The 14,301-nt window shown below is 40.0% G+C and overlaps 1 protein-coding gene across 5 annotated transcripts in view; it reads left to right on the top strand.

Moving 5' to 3' along the window:
- Positions 1 to 14,301, top strand: part of LOC135904322 (protein unc-13 homolog B-like) — a 405,600-nt gene that overhangs the window by 366,384 nt on the left and 24,915 nt on the right. For all 5 annotated transcript variants that reach the window (XM_065434988.2, XM_065434979.2, XM_065434961.2 and 2 more), the window contains 4 exons: positions 5,133 to 5,276; positions 5,941 to 6,018; positions 7,647 to 7,724; positions 11,599 to 11,687. In XM_065434988.2, coding sequence (XP_065291060.1) covers positions 5,133 to 5,276; positions 5,941 to 6,018; positions 7,647 to 7,724; positions 11,599 to 11,687 — 389 coding nt within the window. The remainder of the gene's footprint in view (positions 1 to 5,132; positions 5,277 to 5,940; positions 6,019 to 7,646; positions 7,725 to 11,598; positions 11,688 to 14,301) is intronic.

Raw genomic sequence — 14,301 nt, 5'->3', positions numbered from 1 at the left:
CACAGTGGAGATCTGAAGTGGCGCAAAAGCTGTTTTTGAGTTTTTGTCGCACCGTAGAACATCAAAAATGGAGCGTTCGCTGGAGAAGCAGTACATGATTAAATATTGCTTTCACCTGGGCGAAACGACTTCTGAGATGCTTGCCTTGGTTAAGATGGCTTACAAAGACCACGCCCTATCAAAGGCCCAGGTTTTCCAATGGTTCAGTGATTCCAAGAACAGATAGGAGACCGTTGAAGGCATGGAGCGATGTGGATTTCCTTCAACGGGTGGTTTGAACAAAAACATGACCAAAGTAAGAAATCTCCTAGACTCTGACTGTCGTTTGAGTGTCAGATTAATCGCCAAAGACCTTAACATGTGAAAACAATAGCTCACAAAATTCTTTCTGAAAATTTGAACATGTGGAAGGTTTGATTGAAATTGGTGCCCAAAGTGTTGAGTGATGAACAAAAGCAACAAAGTGTTGACGTTTCCCTTAAGATGTCGCGGCAGTTAGAAAGTGAACGGTACTTTTTAGACGGTGTAATTACTGCCGATGAATCATGGGCCTTCCAGTAAAACCCCAAAAGCAAGTGACAAAGTTCGGAGTGGCACACGGCGAACTTCCTGCACCTCGTGAAAGTGAGAATGCTGAAGCCCAAGGTAAAGACAATGTTCATTGTCTTTTTTTCACAAGCGTGGGGTGACCCACAAAGAATTTGTACCTCTGGGATGAACCGCCAACACTGTGTTCTACAAAGAAGTCCTTGAGCGCCTTCACAGGGGCGTCAAGTGGAAACGAGCGGAGATTGCCAATTGCTGGAAGCTCCACCATGACAATGCACCAGCCCACACGGCTTTTGTTGTGGCCGCCTACCTGACCCGGATAGCGGTTCCAACCTTGCTGCAGCCGCCGTACAGCCCCGATGTGAGCCTGGCAGACTTTTTCTTGCTCTCAACGCTCAAGAGAAGTCTGATATATCATCCTTTTGATGATGTTCCCACCATCCAAAGGGCTGTCACAGATTCTCTGAAAGAGGTTATGGCAGCTGAATTCCAGGGAGCCTTTGCAGCATGGGAATCACATTGACAGCAGTGCATCGATACCCAAGAAGACTATATTGAATAATTCAAATAATATGTACCGATCGGATCAATAAATTCTTTTTATTAGACCCAGTTTCATTACTTTGGGGTCAAACCCAGTAGTTCCCACATCAATTATGTTGCAATATCATGGTAGTTGCGTGACATCCACCTCCAAAAAGGTTGTTTTATACTGGCAATAAAAGATTGCACATTGGTGTATATTAGTCTTTTAAGGAACAAAGTAGTATTGTCAAGAAGCTTGAACCTCGTTAAGTGATTCTGACACATAATAATTATTTCAAGAGACCACAAAACATTTTTTGAACATGGTAAGAAAATGTTCCTATTATGTCCTAGAGGCTGCTGTGAACATACGAGCCAAATATTACAGCACTGCATGCAACAGGGAATTCACAATCCTGGCCAAAAACAGTGAAATATTGTTGCTCTCTCTTTTGCAATGTCGTCATGCAGCATCATCGCAAGCAGCTCGAGCCACCAGCACTGATCTTGTGATTATGAGAGCATTCTCAGTAATACGTAATTGCCGATCTTGAGTTAAATGAAACATTTGCGACCTCAAGAAGACAGAAAAATAATTTCATGTTTGCACTGCCAGTTTACATAAAAATTTTGCATAACTGGTTCTGCTGCGCGTGGCCTTCAAGATTGCAGTGGCATGCTGTGTAGCATAGTCTACCACAGCCACCACGGGTTGCTGCGATGAGCCTTTTCACCACCACTGCAGTAAAATTTTGGGTGATGCTTTGCCTTCTCGACTTCTCCATTATGTAGCTTCCAGTGTGCTAGCGGAGATGAAAAGAGAAAGAAAAGCCTGGTATTGGCACGATAACTCCATTTATAGTTGAAGGAAGAAGAACATTTTGGCAGCATGGGATTCCTGAGATGATGTCCTTTAATAGTGAAGCCATTCTATTATCAGTTATAGAAGTGTTTCAGGGCCCTTTTAATATTGCAAGTATTGTGTGTGTATGGAATAAAGCTATACCTACAAGCATCTAAGGAAATGCTTCATGGTGTGATAGCAGTGCAAAGCCCCAAAGTGTGGAAAGACAAGCACGAGGTTAGTGGGAAAAAACAAACACACTCCACTAACCCCGCATTTGTCTCTCCTAACTTTGGTATCTTGTACTGCAAATCGCACCATGAACTTGGACTAACTTGCCCAAATCGCCATTCTACTATAAGGAGATCCTTAACACCATCACATTCCCTAAATATTTTATGAGCATTCTGTGTCCTAGCATGGTGAACCTATTAAAATCATCTGATGACTTCATTTGCCATGAATTTGATTAATGGATAATGCTTGCTACTTGAATGCTTTAGTTTCTTTACTCAGATGAAAGAAAGTTATGTCATTGTTTGCTAGCTGCTTTGTATAATAGGGACCTATGCTTTGGGAAGGTATTCAGCAAATACCATCATGATAACATTCTGAGCCAGGTGTTAGCATCTGCTGTGGCATTCTTATTCCTGCACGTAGCACTACGGCACTATTTCTTCTGATAGGAAACAAATTCTTTGCATAGCCACAAATTTGGCTATGATGGCATTGCAATGTAAGATTGTCTTGGAAACACTTGAAACGTTTTTATTTTTACCATGCAGCAGTTTCTTTACCACGGGTGTAAAAGTATAGAATTGCACGAAGACATGCTGCTTAAACGGCGATGTCATCTAATTTTCGTGGCCATTTACTGGCTATGTTTTGTATATATAGCTTATGTAGTTATACAGTAAACAGACCATAGCACCTAAGACACCGTATGGAGTTAAACCCATGGTTATGTGTGTTTTATATGGGTAATGCTAAAGCTGCTGCCCTCTTTGCTATTGTTGTCTGCACCAGTTATTGCTTCGTTAGTTAAAGCTTGCGACACTAGCAGCACCCATTGTGGTTTAGTTACAACACACCACAGATTTATTTCCATTGTCGCTGTTCACAGAAAAAAGTAGAGTGATGGCAATTATACTGTTTGGTGCTTACCTACATTGTGCTGTTTGGTTCATGAAAGATGAACACCGGCTGTCATTACTTTGTTCCCTAGCACCTGATGCTTGTGTCCTCTGAAACACCATGACACATTGATAGTATGTCCTTGTTTTGCCCATGTGTGTATCTGTGGGTCCAAGCAGTTTCTTATGGTAATTTAACTTAAAAACAAATCATTGTGAAATGATTTCTTCTGCTCTATACAAAAATGGTAGTGGACTCACAAGTGTTTGCACTTCTGTACGAACTGAAATCTTCTATTACTTTCTGGCTTCTTATATTCATACACCTATGATCAATGTGAGAGGCAACACAAATTTATTTTGAAGGAACAGTTACTACTCATGAGATGTGGATTTGAGTCTTCCATGTGAACATGTATCTTGTAGCTTCCCAGTTGTAAGACACTTTTGTTAAGCATAGATACCGAGCCAATATGACCTCTTGAATGGGAATTTGGCTGCTACCTATCATGTTTCTCACAGAGGTACATTATTTTTCACTGTGTTGTTTTAATTGTCTAATTATGAAGAGCAGTGCTTGGAGTCAAAATGCAACAGTCATATAGTAACATAATAAACAATGTGTAATAAGTGCAATATGGCCTAGCAGAACTTGTTCTTGGACTAGTCAGTCCTTACAGCGTTAACACACAAAAAACAAGAATAGTGACAGAATTGACACCTTTTTGTCAGCTCTGTTAATGTTATGATTGTTCCTTCAAAACATTGTGAATATGCTATTAATATTTTTTTGCCTGCTACTTTAATAACCACATTTTCTATGACACTGGGTCTACATGCAATATTATGTCAGGCCAACCATATACGTGTAGACACCTCTTGACTGATTTATGAGTAAGGCTGGGCTATTCACTATCAGCATGTGCACTGTGGCAGCAGATTTGGCGAATGGTCTTTAGAGATGCTTAAAAGTTTGTTGCTGCACAACTAAAAAAGAAAACATTTTTGCATTGCCTCATTAGCACAACTGCAGCTTGTGCTGATTGGTTAGAGATTAATGTCTTGAAACCATGCCGCTGGAGGTGTTCAGCTATCGTCCTGCTTCTATTCTTTCGTTGATTTGTAAAGTTGTTGAGAAGTTATTTTGTAAGCGTCTAAATATTTACTTAAAAATTTTAATTTGTTGCAATCTTCTCAATTTGATTTTCGCGCTGGCAGTTCGACTAACCTAGCTTTAACATCCCTAATCGACTACATTTGTCACTCGATTTATACGGGTGACATCGTTGGTTTGGTATTTTTGGACTTCACTAAACGATTAATCGTAACGTATCTTTTACTAAGCTAGAAGCTCTGGGAATTACCGGTCCAGTACTAAAACTCCTAAAAAGTTACCTGCATAATAGAGAACAAACAGTTTTCTTTTTTTGGAGGTGCTCATTCTGATACTAAACTTATTACCCAGGTGTACTGCAAAGCTCCATACTAGGTCCCCTACTATTCTCCATTTATATTAATGATTTACCCACATGTCTTAAATTGGCACATTGCGTACCATACGCAGATGATATTACTACTTTGTTGCGTGACAATTTTTTAACAACTTTAATCCCTAAACTAAACAATGAGCTTGACCATATTGTTGCATGGTGCACTGCAGATAAATGATAGCATCTATGCTGCCTTACTCCTCTCTTTCATACTTTCGTATGCACTGCCTTTATAAGCATTTAGGTTGTTAGACTCGCTGTCCAGTTAATTAGAGAATATGCTTATCAAAGAGTGATACATGCTTCAAAAGCATGTGACGGTCTTATCAATTCGATGAGCAAAACTAGAACAAGGTGAAACGGGAGCCAACATTTCGACAAGTTGATTTGTCTTCTTGATTGACTTGTCGCCTTGAAGAAGTCAAGTCCACTTGTCAAAACACTGGCTCCTGCTTTCACCTTGTTCTCATTTTGATCATTGTCTTGAATTTCCATCTCCCGACTTCCCCGTTTTCCCTGGAGTTTTATCAGTTGGCTCACAATGTGCAAAACTATATACTAACAAACATTTCAACCTTTTGTCTTTTGCAGTTCCTGCAGAGTTCGGAGCATGCCCTTTTTTCCAATTCCGTGGTGGACGTTTTTACACAACTCACGCAGTGCTTTGACGTCATTAGCAAGCTAGAATGCCCAGACCCTGAGCTTGTGAAGCGCTACATGAAGCGTTTTGCCAAGGTAGGCTGAAAAGAACAATTAGTGGTGCAGTGTACTGTTTGGTTGGTTGTGTCATCAGTGTATTGCTTTTTTACAGCGAAGCTGTTAGCCTCTAGTTGGTCGGCATTTTTCGTGTCCGCGTCCGTCAGCAAAAATATGGGTCGATCCCGGTGACAGGGCCAGGAGCAGTGGCTCATACCCTTGTAATGCAGAGCCTTCAAACAGTCCTCAAAGTGAAGCGACAGTGCATACATTTTTTGGAATCATGCATACAGAATAGCTTACGTTTCAATAAAGAACAAGCACAAAACAATCATTCGAACCACATAATTGATGATATGGAACTCCTGGTATTAATGTGAAGCACATAGTGCTCCCCGCATATGTTTTGCGGTAAAGGCTCCTGTTGCACAAGCTGCCACACTGATGGCAGCTTGCAACATGGGGAGTGACGTCCCTAGCCTTTTGTATATAAGAAAACCAGCCTAGCAACTGATTTCAACACTGTTGTGGCACCACTGTGGCCGGCGGCATGCTGTCAAAATTACCATTACTACCATTACTCTAAGCATTGCATACCCACCTCAGCAGTTGTAGGGGTGGTTTTCAAGTTTCGATGAACATCCACTTTCGCAGGGCAGCAATGGTGAGTCAATTTCTTTCTTGTGCTTTTTTCTCTGCACAGACAATTGTGAAAGTCCTGACAGCGTATGCAGACATCGTGAAGAAGGAATTTCCAAACTATGTCCTGCAAGAGAAAACTGTAAGTTTCTTTGCTTTCACTGTGCATCCTGTAAAAAACACTCTGGTGATCCACTTCCTATTTTCCTTTTTTTTTGCTAGTATATAATTCTTGTATTGAAGCACAAAAAAAGAAAGATAAACATTTTGAATTTCTTCACATCTGAATGTTGAACAAAGTCTTAGAGACTAATTGTTTGGCACCATGATGGAAAATAGCATATACCCATGTTATGTGCTATAAGTATAACTACAATTTTTTTAAAGCTTAGTCTCATCTAGCATGAGCAAACTACACAAGTTTGCTAAGAAGGGTTATCTTGCACATTTTGCTCATTTTTATTGTCGTCATGCTCTCCCACACAGAAATAGACACATAACAGTATTATGCACTGAAATATTAAAACAAAGCAGATGGTTTTTAATCGAGTTCTGCTGGTACTCATAACCAGGTATAGCAAATACAGATACTATTTCTAATACATGTGCATTTATTGCAGTTTTCAATTCAATGAATAGCTCATACCATTTATATACGTATGTATTTTTTACACTACATGAAATTTTTAAAATGTTTGTGAACAAGCAGTGTGCAGTGCAGTTTAAGGCATTGTTCTACAGCTCCCTGTGACTGTTATATGCAAACTAGAATCTAGTTGTCTAAAATAGGCTTTAATTGGCACCTGGAGGCACATTGCTCACACCTTTAATTGTCATCATTGTTGTTGTGCTAATGTTGAACAAAGTAATTGCGTTGACTTAGCAGAATGCGGTCAAAGCACTCTAAATGTCTGGGTGTTTTTATGGCCTTAGGTGTCTTAATTTGTGCAATATCAAGCCTTATCAATCATCATCAAATGCAGTTACATCTTACTGTGAAGTGTGTAGGCTCTCTGTTTGCTTTCTTTCCTTTTTGTCAGTTTTCATTGGTTTTCAGCTTTGCTGGGCTGTGTATCCACTTTCACTAACATGTGTTATGTTCTAGGCTTAGTTCAACCTTTCTTCATGGTATCTTTCTTTTTCTCCTGCTGTGTGGTCTGCTTTCTTTTTCAAGTCATTATCATAATAATGATTTAGCGTGAAGCTTTAACCTTAAGTGTAAATTCGTACATCTATTACACATTGCGGCCCCACTACCCACTCCATTGGAATACTTAAAGAGACATAAAGGCAAAAGCAAATAATAAGTCAAGCTAAAGGGGTATACTAATGTCTCAGAATGTGCGAAGACTCACTTTCACCGAGAACATAGTTTGTGCAAGTGAGAAGATTACAAACATACGACAGAATTGGTGCCAGCACTGTGAATATAGAACTAGCTTTTGCTGACGCTTTGTGTCTTGATTGTAATTAGTAAATAGTAGTCAAGCACTAAAAGTCAAATAAATTGCATTGTAACGTAAAAGAAAATCCGGTTCAGCCAACTTCATTGTATTTTCTTGCCGAAGGACTCACTAGTGCTACCGTTTCAAACTGCTGTGCCAGTATCGTTTGCAGCAGTGTGACACCTTCTCTTTTATTTGTAATTGCTTTGCAATTAAAAATCTGACACAATACATGTTTGTTCAATTTGGTAGTAACCGTGCAACATATAGAAAACCTTATTTATTTTATACCCATACTTACATATGCTCTGTCATTGAATTTCAGGCTTGCATTTTGATGAACAATATTCAGCAACTGAGGGTACAACTTGAAAAGCTTTTCGAATCCATGGGAGGAGAAAAAGTAAGTGCTGCCATTATAGCTTTCTGTGATTATTGTTCTTCATTTGGTGAGCAGTCACTGACCAAAGAAGATAGATAGATAAAAGATAGATAACCACAAAAATGCCTTGCTAGCATTTTTGGGGTTATAGTATCCTCTATTCCAGGTTGTATAGACCATGGTGCATACTACCACATTTAAGTGTTAAAGCAACACCCTTTTTTTTTTCTGGAACTGTTTATTGTTTGACATAAACCAGTTTAGACTGTGTCTTATGACACTTATAAAGCTTTTATTTCATCCCTGGGTAGTGTGTTCTGCTCTCTGATCTTTTGTTTTATTGAAAGCACCAAGACAGGTTTCATTACATTGAGTTGAACAAGTGCAGTGTGGATAGCACACATTAATAATGACACATATTGTGATGCTATGCATTGTGGGCTACCCACAAAGAAAGAGCCCACTCTTTCTCTGCAGTCAGGAACATTCCACTTCACCACTTGAGACTCCTTGCACAGAATATTTAATCACTGCATCATAGGGACTGAATTAATCTCAGTGTGAAGTCTAACTTCTATAGTGGTTTTCTTCTTGTATCAAACAATAAATAAATAAGCATGACAAATAAACAGTTGTAAAGTTCTGCAGGGCTGATACAAGTTCTGCTGTCCATAACTTGCAGACACTAATGAAATCTGCTTTCTTTGTGAAGGAAGCAGTCCAACTAGCCGACATTCAGTGTGGCTACTTTCACCTTTGATCAAAAAGTTATGTCTTTGTAATTAGCTTATGTTTTTAGATTCCTTTACGGCAGCATGCATCTAGCTTGAGAAGTGTTTGTGGGAAGCAAGGAGATACGACATCAATTGGGGAAACTTGACACAGTTGGAAGCAGAGAGGGCTGTGGAATGTGATAAGAAAAGGACATCATGTGCTGGCAGAAGTGTTCATGTATGCTTACATCTATCATATTGCCTTTATTGGCAACTGCATTGGGCAAGGGAATGCTGCAGAGAGAATACAACAATGAACTTTAATGGTGGAACAGCTGTGCCAATACTACCAAATGGCTCCAAGAGTGCATCTTTGAACCATCCAGCTCCATGACAGCATTTTAACAGAAAATTGCACTGAGCCTGTGTCAAATGAAGCATAAGAATGAAAGCCTCCTTCCATTAGTGCTGCCTTGGTACTAAAAACAAAACATGAGGCACACCACCACCACCACCACCACCATCATCATTCCAAAAGACAATAGAGCAGCCATAGCCACTGATGTAGACCGTTTTTTCATGGACACCACCATATTGCGTACACAGCGGAGCCATCTATGGGCAGTCTGCATGCTGGCTTGAGTGAGTGCTCCATCTTGTATGCCATGTTGTTAGGAATGGCCTGCCAAGGTGGCAACGTGCAAGTTATTTCAGCCCGCTGTACGTGTTTCGATCCACCCGCGGTGGGGGCACACTTCAGAGAACCAGCGAGGACAGCGCTAACCAACCGTGAACTTCCTTTGGAGAACTTGACTACGGCAGCGTTCATCCACCAAGCGCCTCGTTCGGAGAACAGGAGAAAGGCAGCTCTGGAATTTAGAGGCGCTGGCTGGGGTCGGGCATGACCACCTGGCTACGGGTGCGCAGGACAATTGACACCACGACGACTGCGCTGCAAAGGTCGTCTGCCCGTGGAGGGGGCACTGAAACCTGTGCGTGCACGTGTGTGTTTGTAAAACGTCCCGCAGAGAGGCGGCTGGTTTACGATGACGTCGAACGTTTTGCTTCACCTAGGGATCTAGGGAACACGAAGTGGATAAAACCAGCTGTTGTTGGCAGCTAGAGTGGACTCGTCGTTGTGCTCTGTGCTCGTCAATGTACTCGTGAGCTGTGTGCTCGTTTGCTGTATGCTTTGTCTTGCGGGCTCCATTTGGGAGTCACGCTAGACTGTGTAGATGTATCCCATGTTCAAATGTAAATAATGTAAATAAATCCTGCTTGCCTAGTCCTGTGGCCCCAAGTTCCTCCAATCGTCCTACAAGCCCGACTCCAAATCTTCCATATGGTGGCAGCGGCAAGATCGTCCAACTCCTACCACTGGTAACAGCGGTCCGACAAATCTAATAATGTATATGCTCGGTGCCAGTTTCTGGTGATTGTTCTCGCTTCGCGCTGTCTATTTGGTATGACATGGTGTCATCTACGTGGAAAACAGTTCTGTGTGACATACTGAAGTGATCTAATTCAGGCTGGCCAGAGCTTCTGCAGTGTTGAGGTGGATGGAGCACCCAGCACGACGTGTGTGCACATGCTTGAGCCTACAATCAGCCTCTGAGATTAGTTTTGTATTCCTGAAAGTTCATTTTAAATAATGTGACCTTACTGCTGCATTCTCACTGTATTTCTAAGCTGTGGTTTAACAGCAATGAGTAGTTTCAAAACATATGACGATCCCAACAGCATGGCTACTGTTCTGCTATGAAATAAGTTGTGCTGTTTACTTTGGCAGCTATTCAAATTGTTAACTGTAGATACATTGCGTGACTATGTCATTTGTTGGAGAAGGTTTCCACCTACGAATAAAGTAGTTTCGGTTTGTAATAACAGCAAACTGTACAGTGTGAATGACGATTGCTAAGTGGTCGAGTGAACTTCTAACTGTGCGAACGTCCAAAGCAGTGTTAGATGCTGGCTTATAGGTTTGTTTGTTCTATATGGTGCATAGTCCAAGCATGCGACATGACCATGCCAAGTCTTATAACAGCTGAGCACTTTTTTTTTTCCACAAGAGAAGAGGACGAGGACCAATGGTTTTTCTTTTTTTTTCGTTCTTGTTCGTTCTGTCCTCTACAACACATTCACTCATCTTATGGAGATTGTGTCACAAATAGCCACCGGATTCTTTTTATGGGATTTCCTTGGAATAATATGACTGTTTTACAGGGCAAAAAGGTAATGCCGAAGCACAAAACTTATATGCACCATGCTGGCTTATCAACCACAGTGATCACTGTGTTGAGTAATGCCATTGGCCTCATACAGGAGGCTAGTCATTTCAACTCTACTAAACTTGAAATCAATTAATGTCTCTTGAGAGTACAAGCTTTCGCTTTCACCCTCTTTGGCATATGCTAAAGTTACTAAATTTTTTGCTTGTTTGCATGAAACGCACTAAATGTGCAGTGACTGTTGTAAGTCTAAACATTAGAAGCAACTTTATACCATGATTTATGCAGAGGGAAAGCCATTCTATAAAGATGATGAAACTAGTTTAGTAGTAACTTTTTTAGCCCGAATGCCTCATTGATGAGCATGAAGCCTGATCCACTATATTTATTGACTACTTCAGGTAACAATATCAAACAATATCAGGTGTATAGATGTTGGGCACTACGCCAAAAGTGCTTGTCGCTGTGCCAAGTCAGATTCTTGCTTGCACTTAGACCTGCACCAAAAGGTCAAATGGCTGTTTCACCATTACAAATGTGCTGCCATACCCAGTCTCAAAATGCTGAGCTTGGCAAAAACATTGTTTGTTGCAAGAATTCTTGTGGCTTTCAAATGTGTGTGTGTTCACAAAAGTGCTCCCTGTAAATGACACTATAATGTAGCTGGTAAGGGTCTATTAATGTAGAAGCATTTTTTACCTCTGTCTTGCAACAACTTTCTGTCAAGATCTGTCATGGAACCAAATTCACCCCTGGCATACATTTGAATTTTCATATTCCTTTAGATTAACATGATAGAACTATCACAAGGTATCCTGGAAATCTTGATCGTTTCTTCTGCACTCCATAAACTTTAGATCTGGAATTAAATAGTTGTATGCTTTAGTCTTCTTTTACTGTAAACTATATTATGTTTTCAGTGATTACAAAAATGCTGTCTTTATGTTTTTTCAGCTCGAAGCTGACGCTAGTAACATACTCAAGGAGCTTCAGCAGTCACTAAATGGTGTTTTGGATGACCTTAGCATAGTTTTTGCCAAAAGGTAAGTGTGCATTGCATCATTGCAAGATTTTATTTTCAATTTTGCTCTTGTGTAACCCTCTATCACAGTGCCGCTACACTGTGATAGCACTTTGTATGTTGTGCTTTGTAACATGCAAAAACTGTTTGTAGAGGTTACAACTGTATGCTAAGAGGAAGCTTTAGCTCGGGCCCAACTCCGACGTAGCGTATTCAAATACATGTAAGACGCAAAAATGCTTTTCTGAGATAACCTCTGCACCTAGTTTAATGAAATTTGTTATATTTGAGAGAGAAAGTCAAATTATAGTGACTGGTGGAAGCAGAATTAAGATTTGGGGCCTAAACTTTATGAAAAAGATTTTTAAAGATTCGAATATTTGAAAAAAAATAGATACGTAAATTTATAAATTTATAGCTCTGCATCAACAATTGATATTGCGGTTCTGTAAGCAGCATCCATTAGATCATTCAAAGTGGACAAATTCGATGTGTCAATTTATGTCTCACATGAATTTGTTACGTTGTGTACAAGGGTTCTGCAAAAGCTGTATTTCCATATTATTCAATTTTCTTTAGATTCATGTGTAACATATCAATTTTGTCTGCTTTAGATGTACTATAATATGCAATTAACAGAATTGGGAAATCGTTTTTCATTGCTGAGCTATGGAGTTGCAAACTTCATAGTTCTGTTTTCTGAAAATTTGCGATTTTTGCGTACTTTTAGTAAAAAATTCACCATCAAAATCAAAAATTGGAACCCAAAAGTCACTAGATTTTAAGGCTTTCTTTTAAATGCAAAACACCTCGTCAAATTTGGTGCAGTGGTTGCCGAGAAAAACGAATTCTCCTTTTACATGTATTTAGATAGGAGCACCCAAGCTAAAGCTTCCTCTTAAGAAGTGATCATAAGTTAGTGAGGGCTAGGATTCACCTCAATTTGAAGAGAGAAAGAGCAAAATTGGTCAAGAAGAGACAGGCCAACCTAGATGCAGTAAGGGTAAAAGCAGACCAATTCAGGTTGGCACTTGCAAACAAATATGCAGCCTTAGAACAGAGAGATGGAGATGACATAAAGGCAATGAATGAAACTGTAACTAGGCTGGCTTCAGAAGCAGCAGTTGAAGTGGGAGGTGAGGCACCAAGGCAACCAGTAGGTAAGCTCTCCGAAGTAACAAAGGACCTAATAAATAAACGGCAAAGATTGAAAGTGTCCAACTCAAGAGATCAGATAGAATTCATGGAACTGCCAAAAGTAATCAACAAGGAGAAAATAAGGAATATTCGAAATTATAATGTGAGAAAGACTGAGGAAGCAGTAAAAAAATGGCCACAGCCTGATATCAGTGAGAAATAATCTTGGCATTGGACAAATTAAGATATATGCACTGAAAGATATTCAGGGTAATATCATCAGCAATCTCGAAGATATAGTAAAAGCAGCAGAAGAATTCTTTACTGAGCTGCACAGAACCCAAAGCAGCCATGATGCCTCCATTCGAAGTAGTAATGAACAGGTTACAGAGGCTCCTTCTATAACTAGTGATGAAGTTAAAAGGGGCTTGATTACAAGACATGAAACGGGGAAAAGCGACAGGAGAAGATGGACTACCAGTCGATTTAATCAAAGATGGAGGAGACATAATGCTCGAAAAACTAGCAGTTCTATATAGAAGCTGTCTATCGACTTCAAGGGTCCCACAGAACTAGAAGAATGCCAAGATTAACAACATTATACTAATGCACAAAAAGGGAGACGTTAAAGAATTGAAAAACAATAGGCCCATAAGCTTATTTCCAGTATTATGTAAAATATTCACCAAGATAATCTCCAATGGAATAAGCGGAACATTGGACTTTAGTCAACCAAGGGAGCAGGCAGGTTTCAGGAAAGTTTCAGGAAGGGATACTCTAAAATAGATCACATCCACGTCATCAATCAGGTAATCGAGAAATCCGCAGAATATAATCATCCTCTTTATATGGCTTTCAGAGATTATGAAAAGGCATTTGATTCAGTAGAGATACCAGCAGTCATAGAGGCAATTCATAATCAAAAAGTACAGGATGCTTACGTAAATATCTTGGAAAGTATCTACAGAGATTCCACAGCTGCCTTAATTCTCCACTATGAAAGTAGGAAGATACCTATAAAGAAAGGGGTCAGACAAGGAGACACAATCTCTCCAGTGCTGTTCACTGCATGCTTGGAAGAAGTATTCAAGCTATTAAACTGGGAAGGTTAGGAGGAAGGATCAACGACGAATATCTAAGCAACCTTCGGTTTGCAGATGACATTGTCTTGTTGAGTGACACTGGATATGAGTTACAACAAATGATTGAGGACCTTAACAAACAGAATGTAGGAGTGGGGTTGTAGATTAATTTCCAGAAGACAAAAATAATAATCAATAGCCGGGCAAGGGAATAAGAGTTCAGGATCGCTAGTCAGCCTCTAGAGTCTGTGCGTTTACCTAGGTCAATTACTAACAGGGGACCCTGATCATGAGGAGGAAATTTACAGAAGAATAAAAATGGGTTGGAGCGTATCCAGCTGACATTGTCAGATCCTGACTGGAAACTTATCATTATCCATAAAAAGAAAGGTGTACAATCAATGCATTCTACCGGTG

This window comes from Dermacentor albipictus, chromosome 1, assembly GCF_038994185.2.
Source record: "Dermacentor albipictus isolate Rhodes 1998 colony chromosome 1, USDA_Dalb.pri_finalv2, whole genome shotgun sequence".
NCBI classification, from domain to species: Eukaryota; Metazoa; Arthropoda; class Arachnida; order Ixodida; family Ixodidae; genus Dermacentor; species Dermacentor albipictus.
The sequence above is the reverse complement of the archived record's forward strand: the minus strand, read 5'-3'. Positions and strand labels throughout refer to the sequence as shown.